Raw genomic sequence first — 8,649 nt, forward strand, 5'->3', positions numbered from 1 at the left:
CAAGTTTCCTTTTGCAGCAATTACAAAGGTAATTGCACAAACCTGTAAAATGTCAACGTAAGCACACAAAAACACAACTTTGCGTACCCATGCAATTGTTTTGTAACTCAACTTTCCTTGTCTCATTTTTTGTTTATGTTACCTAATATGGTAAAATGGTATTTGTGGGCTCAATGAACGTCTCCGCCGCATTCCTCAGTAGCTTGAGCAAGAAATGGCTTGAGAAATGATAGCAGACACAGATTCAGCAGGTCACATAAGAACACTCCATTCCTTGGCAAAGATGTGGACGTTTGGAGCTTTTTTTGTATGTGTTCGGTTTTTGTTTGTTTTCCCCTGGCTCCCTGGACATGGTTGTGTGTATTGGCTGAGGCTCTTGGCTCAACATTAAAGCACATATTCTCATGTGCTGGTTTCTGAAGCAAACACTCAGTGTTGTTGACAGTGCTCTTTGGGGGAGGTTGTTTCACAACTTTGGTGAAATTTGTCAAAAGCAGCCTGAAGTTAATGTGTTGATTTTCTCTGGATAATTTTACCGTTACCGTCATTTTTGCACTAGTGGATGAATTCTCCGTCTCTCAGAAAAACAAAGTCATAATTATCTTTCAATCTGCAGCTAACATATTTGTGTCCATCTTGGGTCTGTATTGACACAGTAATCTAGAGTGATTTCTATTCTAAACCTGCAGGAAGTGGTCAGCGATAAAGATATCCTTTGCACGAAAATTAAGATGAAAGCAACAACAGCTCATAGAGTGAGGTTTTCTGACAGGAAACACATTCCTAAAAACAGAGTAAAAGAGAAAAACGACTCATATTTTATACAAGAGCTGGTTCGAAAACCCTACAACATGATCACCAAGCCATCTCCACCTTAGCACAGTTTCATGTGATGAGGACAGAGGCAGGAGGGGGGAGAACAGCATTTTTAATTAACAAGAAGGGAAAGTACAGAATGCGCTTTTGATTGAGCAAAGCAAACATTTATCTGGATATTTTTCGGCTGCAGCGTGCATACAGTGCAGAAGTGGTGAAGTCAGAGGTTTGTACAGCTGGGCCTCGGGATAGAAGCTAGGATGTGGCGAGATTAGAAGAGCCTGATTAACAGAAAACAGACTGGAGGAAGAAGAATATCCCTCCATCTCTTAATTTCCTTCACTTATCCCACTCTTCTCTCCATGCCTTGATACCATTCCTAGAGAAAGAGACATGGACGGGCCTCAACTCTTCTTCCTCTTCTTGTTTTAGTTCAGGGGGGAAAAAAATCCAGGGCCAGAGGGCATTGTTCAAGTGTTTTCGTTGGTGCTTACATCCACTGTAGCATTAAACTAAATGCACATGGAGAACAAAGGGACTCAACTTGGAATCCCTTTTGTCTCATCATGAAGTTGTCTTGAACCCAGGGTTTTCTCGTAAGACAGCATGCGCTGTGCGGGTGTCTGGTTTTGTTGAGTTTGAGCTGTAATTCTTCCGCTCTTCATCCCACTGAGTGCCTTTGTTTTTTGCCAGATGTGTGATGATTGGCAGGATGAGGGAGTATTGTCTTTCTTATCTGCATTGTATCACAGTATCACAGTAAATGCCTGAATAATTTCAGGGAAGAGTTGTTTTTTGTTGAATGTTCCCAGATGCATATATGGATGAACAGATCGGTCAAATGGAGTTTATTTTGAATACCTAAGTGGCCTTTGAAGAAAACATATTTCCCACAACTTTGCTTTTATTCTGATTCAAGATAAACTCTCAAACTTCACCCGTTGCTTCACCCCAGATATAACGCACATCTGAGTAAAACTGTCAATGAATTACATCAACAGCAAATTTTACCCAACGGAGCACCACCTTCTGTCTTTTTTAGACTGGTTCCACGTGGTCTGGACTCCAGAGAGGTGCCTGATGTGAGGAGTGAGTAATGCTGACTGGACAGCAGTCTCTGCATGGTGCATCAGTAGGCTACCAGATGTGTGTGTGTCTGCATCACTGATTGTTCCACTTAACACACACACACACACACACACACACACACACACACATTGCTTGACTTCTCTCCCAATCTGTTACTTAATCTGGTATTTTACGAGACTTTAAAACCAGGAAACACACGTATTAAATGGTCCTGCTTTTTAACTGAGATGAAAGTGCTGACCTCGTCTCATGCACAGTTGACTCATGAATTAATAAAAACAAAAAAATTGGATTTGCAAAGTTGCCAACTTTGAGGATTTACATCAACTTCCTGAAACTGATCTAAGACAACACACCTTTTCTGTGTATTCTAATAGGCAAGTGACCACAGTAGCCATGTTTCACATCCACTGATTGTAACTGGTGATGATGAAAATGCCTCCTAACATATTGTAAAGTGATTTTTTCATTTGAATATTCTTAAAGGCCTGAAGAAACAGGTTGTTTAGTCGTAGAACATACATGTATCTAACATTTCCTCACTGACTAACTGACTCTGCTATGCTTCTGCTACTATTCTCTGACATTTTTATCGTGGTAAACTGTCTGACTCAGATAAACCAGCAAGGAACAGAAAGCTATAGATAACAACAAATGCTGCTCTCTTTATTTAGGCCCAAGTTTATTTTTTCACATTCTGCTCTTTGGGGTTAGCGGTTCAAAATGCTTAGGTCAAACTCTTAAAAACAGAAGAGGAAGTTGCTCAGGCACAAACAGGAAAGTGCAAGAGGGGAGTTGGTTTTAGATTCTTCTGGCACAAATAAGTATTCTGCAGTGCTGATAAATGTGTACTGTTTGCATTCCTCTATCACAGATGTTATCTGTTATCTTATAAAATAGCAGGTGTTAAGTCTTTTAATGAAAATGTGAAATGAGTGAGAATGTCACACTGGCAGTAGCAGACATACAGAGGAAGTTCAACATACATCAAAAGTCCGGCTTGTTTCCGTAAACATTTTTTTTCCTCTTAGGAATAAATTGTGAATCCCTCAGTGAGGTTTATCATTTTCCAAATGATTATTTCTTCTGCCAAATATTTTAGACTTGAAGTTGCACTTTCAATTATTCAAATAACGATGTTTAATGTGAAAGTATGTCGTGATGACAAACCCACTGCGACCTATCTCCCATCTTCCATTAGCTCCACGGAAACGTAGTGTCTTTCAGCGCATTGGTTTGGTCTTCTGGTCTGCACCTTCACGGTTTTGGTTCATTCCAGTCGCTCTGCATAATGTCAGCTGCAGCAGGCAGCTGTTTTTATTGAAAGCTCTGATAAACCTTTGCACTACCTGCCCATCACCAAATGGCTAACAGACAAAGTTACCGAATGGTGTACACAGTGGAGCATTTAGTAGATAAAGAGCCAAACATTTCCCTCTGGAGTTGGTGGAGACCAAAACATTGCTAATGCTGCTTTATATCTCCTGGATTTATAAATGCTGTTTTCTAAAACATTTTCCACATCAACTTTACCATTTATAAAAATGTCAAAGTGGCCAAAACAAGCAAACAATGCATGCCTAAGTTGGTGTCACAGCCATTTGACTGTATAATATTTATTAAGAACAGAGGAAAATAGTTTGAAAGCCACTAATACTCATACACATTAATATTAGCCAACAATATCCATAGCATTCAGGCCTCCTTGTCATTGTATTTCATGTGCAGAATACACATCAGAGTTCAATTGCACCATCTTCCAGTTCAACTCCATAAAGATACGTCTTATTGGCTGAGTCAAAGTGTAAGTGATCATGTAATTTGTGTTATCTTTAAAGTATTTGAAAGTGCTCACATTAGAAGCTATCACACTGCAATGTTTGGGATGCTTAAACACAAACTTTGTTTCACTGCCAACAGTAGAAAGGTGGTGGACTTCAGAGAAGGAAGCGCTGTGCTGCCTTGCACTTGAAGGTATTCCAGTTTCTTGAACCTCTCTCTAGAAGTCAGCTTCATAGTCAATGTTTCCGAGGTCGTTTTCAGGTAGAGCATAAAGAGATTTACTCTTTTTCTTCCTGCTTTCTGCTCTCGTCTGCGCAGGGTTCTGACTCCCAGAAAAGGACAGGTAGGCAGCGATGCTGTTTCTGACTCCGTAGCTCACCATGTTGTCACTGCGGCCGTCTGTGCTGACCAGTTGTCTCCTGTTAAGGGAGAAGATGGACAAACAAATGAGAACATAGCATCTTATTTTTTACATTTTCTTGTTCACTTGTGAAAAAAATATGAAAATAATGTACATCGTCTCATGGATTTCGCAATCCATCCATCACAGATCTGCTTGAATATCTGTATTCAATAAGGACTAGTTAATTCATCAATTAGCCAATTGAAAGAAAATAAATTTTGATCATCGCTTAATTGTTTTAGAAATATTTTAAGAGAAAAATAACAAACATATCTGGTTCCAGTTTCAGGATTTACTGCTTTTCTTTTTTCTTATATGATAAAAAATTTGGAAAGACAAAACAAGCAATTTTAAAAAGTCATGTTGGACTGAAATTGTAATGGTAATTTGTCACACTTATCCATGTAATACGCAAAACAATTACTTGAATATTATTTGATGAATTATTTGAAAATGTTACCAGCAGATAACTCAACATAATATCTGATCTTTGCTATTTGGACTTACAATACGAGACCAGTAATCAGATGACACCTAATAAGCTACCATCTACATAATACTGTCATGCAGACAGATTCAAGCTGGTACATATCGTCCCAGAGAATGTACCTGTCTATTTTCTTCCAGTCAAAGTTCCGTCGCATGACTACAGGTGGAGCTCCAGGAGATGCGTCTGATGGAGGGGTCATTCCTGACAGACAGGGGGAGGTTAACGCACAACACAGGCCATCTGCAAAGTCTGAAAAAGGCGAGGATAGAGGAAGTAAAACACTGCCCGTAAGCTTACAAACAAACAGAACACATTTTGCATAATTTGCCTTTGCTACTTTCACACTCTACTGCTCAGGCAGAAACACAAACCAAACTTCATCCATATTGACCAAGAATATGTTCACTATTACAGCAATGTTCGCTAAGTATGCACCAGTACAGAGCATTCATATTTGTATCTCATTTCCTGTTTTGTTATCAAAAATCTCCTGTCAGAGCAGGAAATGCATTGAAAGTCGCTGATAAGAAAGAGTTCTATATTAAGAAGATGATGAGTTATTGTCAGTGCTTAAGTGCGTGAGATTGACTCTTTGTGTGCGTGTGTATGGCTCGACATGTTGTGATGCTTGTTTCCTTTTTGGTTTGTTTGGAACACTCTGTTTGTTTTTTTATCTATGTGTTCTTGCATGCATCCACCCACCACAGTAGTGGTTGATCATATCTTCAAGGCACTGGAAAGTGAGTCGAGGGGAGATGTAGTACCAGCTGTTGTCCAGTCTGAAGATACGATAATGCTTTACGATCCTGTGCTTCACTGAGAGCGAATACACACCTGAGGGTATGACACAGAAATATTTCAATCACGACACCAAGCTACTCTGTTTTAGAAAACAAACACACAATGGCATCATGTCAATGCAATTCAGCCAGAACCCCAAAAAACGTCAATAACTATTTACTGACTCGTATTGAAAGTGTTGTGACAATGTAAAAGTAGAAGTAACGTGAATGTCTATCCTTTACCGCCGAGCGCATCTCCTTCCATGCATAGTCACTGTGGATCTTTGCATTATGAGAACAGAAAAGATTCAGATCACCATATGACCACACTTTCTTGCAGAGAGTCAGATGAGAAGATTGACACGACTCGTTCATCTGTTTGTAAAGCTGGAGTCAAGCGATGGTTCGCTTAGTTTAGCATAAAGACTGCGGAACAGTGAAAAGTTAGCCTTTTCACTGTCCAAAGGTAAAAACAAATCTGCTTACCAGCACCTCCAAAGCCCAATAATTTATGTATTATTTAATCCAAAAGTGTAAAAACATTAGGTTAGGTGCCAGATTATTTTTTGGCTGCTTTGATTCTTGACTTCTGACTATTTTGAACTCACCCTCAGCAACAAAGTGAATAAGCATATTTCCGAAAACAGTAATTTGAGCTTGTCCTTTTTTATTTTTGAGACGGAAATGATCGAGCAAATGGTAATGACGTGCATCAAAAATCCCCTGCCAAAAATTAGATGCATGGGCCTGAACACTGTGGTTCACCCAGGTCTGAACTAATTTTAGCCAACGTGATAATATCTCAACTGTTTTAAATTACGTCAAATTCCCTAAGAATCCTCATATCCCCTAAGAATGTATGTGTTCAGGTGGAAATATCAGTGAATACCTTGTTCTTGACTCATGATTTTGTTAAGACAAGAGCTCATCTTGGTTGATGGTGAACTCTGCTGTACTCACCTCTCTCCCTGGCGCACTCCCTCACCAGGAAGGAGCCCACTCTGTTCCCAGGTAGACGGAGCAGGTCTTCGGCCTTCTGCCTCTCGACCCCCTCAAACAGCCAACTGACCAAAGAAAAACATGCTATGAGTTGAAGATCACATCACACACACGTTTTTAAACCTTAGCAGTAAACTCTCATTCTTATTAATGACAACACCTTCAAATCTACACACATGACAATCTTGAGTTACTAACATCTCCCGCTTCCTGAGATCTTAGATAGTGTAGTGGAAAAATATATTTCAAATTCAAAGAGATCAACTCGGCTGATTTCAGAGGACAGTGTCGGTATATTTCTACTTACCCATGGTATACTTTTGCCGCATGGCTGCTGGGTATGTAGTTCTCCTTTTGTGTTTGGACAGAGCATACTCTCCACCAGTAAGCCTCCCTGACCACGAAGAAGATAAGAGGAATCAACAACTGACCTTTTTGTGTGAACACTTCTCTTTACTGCAAACTTAGAGCTTCAAGTTACAAATTAGACTTTATTTCCTCATAGTTGTTTGAGATCTTCTGTTTATCAAATGTACATCTGGTTGGGAAAACTGATTATTTTTTAATCAAGAATGTAAAAACATGATCGTACTGAGCGAGGAGTCTGAGCTTCTCCCCCATCCTGTAGATGGGCTCGCTGATTTCAGGCGACGGGTAGTCCTGAAGCACCACCACCATGTCATCCTCCGAACCTGCCAAGCCCGATGATTATAGCGTTTACAAACACAGCCACATGCTGATGCACAGACGTCATGATTTGGAAAAGTCCAAAGATGTCTAAACCAAACCTCTGAAATGATTGCCAATTATTTTTTATGTAGATGGAGACCATGACATCTCACCGCTGCTCTCAAAATTGCTGAGAGCAGTGGTGAAAGATTTCACTCCGCACTATGCGAAATACTATTATGTTATTTTAAAAAAGAAAAAAGAAACTTTGAGAGATCTTACCTTTTAAAGAGCTGTCTGTGTTGACTTTGCCCGTGGAAGTCTCGCCTCGCATGATATTCCCCATCCTCCAGATGGACCAGACTCCAGCCTGAAGTCAGGGCAGAGAGACAGGTATACTATTAATGTACTAGCCAATTTCCACTCATCTACCAATCATTCTTTTTTACACCACTAAACTTCTTTGCTGCTGCACCACCAGCTTTTTAACTTCCTATAAGCTGACCAGTTAACGATCTCAACTGACACACTCTTTGCACAATGGGGAAGCTGAGACTACATCAGATATCAATCAATTTTCCATTGCGACACCGAACTCTGTGTACTGACAACTCACAGCTATCAATGATCCTCAATTCATATATTGTGAAATACTGTTCCCAAGTTGCAAAGCGCAATTCATATTTCATAATTTGCATTATGATGCATTTCAACAGATCCTGCCCCAGTGACGATACTCTTAAGTAACATCACACAGTGTTCAGTTGGCCGATATGGAGAAATAACTGTCCCGTCAATACAGAAATATGACCTTACGTGTAGCAGAAGCAGTTGATGTGATGAAAAGGTAGACACCTACCTGTGGAACCTATAGCTGGCCTGCTGTGATGGCATCAAGTGTGGTGAGAGATGTGAGAGTCCAAACGAGGCATGGTGGGTGCCGTGGAGTCCAGTACTAGAGAAGTACCATGTTCTTAAGAGGTAACAGCAATGACCTGTCACGGAGTGTGGCGACAGCGCTGCATCTGACTGCAAACTCACTTCCTGTATTGAAATGAGGAAGAGGGCCAGCAAAAGTGTTGTTGAGACACACACAACAGATCATGGAACACATAACGGCCCTCTAATGGTGTTTGGAGTTACTGAAAGCAATACTGTGGGCTAATGTTTTTTGTTTTTTTATTAATCTACTAAATGATATGTTTGCTAATGTCTAGATCAACCCAAAACTATTTTATTAATGCCCAATAAGCTGTTGTTTAGAGATAGTTTCTGCTGTTATGGAAAGCACAAGAGCTGTAATGATTAGTCAGTTGATATTTGATTAATAATTTGAGTTATTTATACCATACCAAGCATGACCTTGTTCCAGCTTCTCTGATGTAAAGATGTAAGGCTTTTCATTGTTGTAGGTGATAGTAAATTGAATGTCGTTGGGTTTCGGACTGTTACCTTGGGTTCATCATCTTCTGACATTCTATGGATCAGTTAAAGTAAAACTCCAAACTCTTTTTAAACACACGAATATTGTATTTCTTGCTAGAGTTAGATGAGAAGATTGATACTACTTTCATGTTTCTACATTAAATATTAAGCTGCAGCCAGCAGATGGTTAGCTT

General features: G+C 39.8%; 1 protein-coding gene across 1 annotated transcript; it reads right to left on the reverse strand.

Annotated features, from left to right (window-relative positions):
* Window positions 1-3,490: 3,490 nt before the first annotated feature.
* Window positions 3,491-8,035, reverse strand: sla1a (Src like adaptor 1a). Its single transcript, XM_031853929.1, has 8 exons — window positions 7,890-8,035; window positions 7,313-7,400; window positions 6,954-7,053; window positions 6,669-6,755; window positions 6,323-6,426; window positions 5,283-5,414; window positions 4,700-4,829; window positions 3,491-4,106 (listed from the first exon to the last, which is right to left on the reverse strand). The coding sequence occupies exons 2-8, from the start codon at window positions 7,374-7,376 to the stop codon at window positions 3,905-3,907; spliced, it is 819 nt and encodes a 272-aa protein (XP_031709789.1). The 5' UTR covers window positions 7,377-7,400; window positions 7,890-8,035; the 3' UTR covers window positions 3,491-3,904.
* Window positions 8,036-8,649: the final 614 nt, after the last annotated feature.

The sequence above is a fragment of the Anarrhichthys ocellatus genome, unplaced genomic scaffold (genome assembly GCF_004355925.1).
Source record: "Anarrhichthys ocellatus isolate YVR2014 unplaced genomic scaffold, GSC_Weel_1.0 scaffold14, whole genome shotgun sequence".
Taxonomy (NCBI): Eukaryota; Metazoa; Chordata; class Actinopteri; order Perciformes; family Anarhichadidae; genus Anarrhichthys; species Anarrhichthys ocellatus.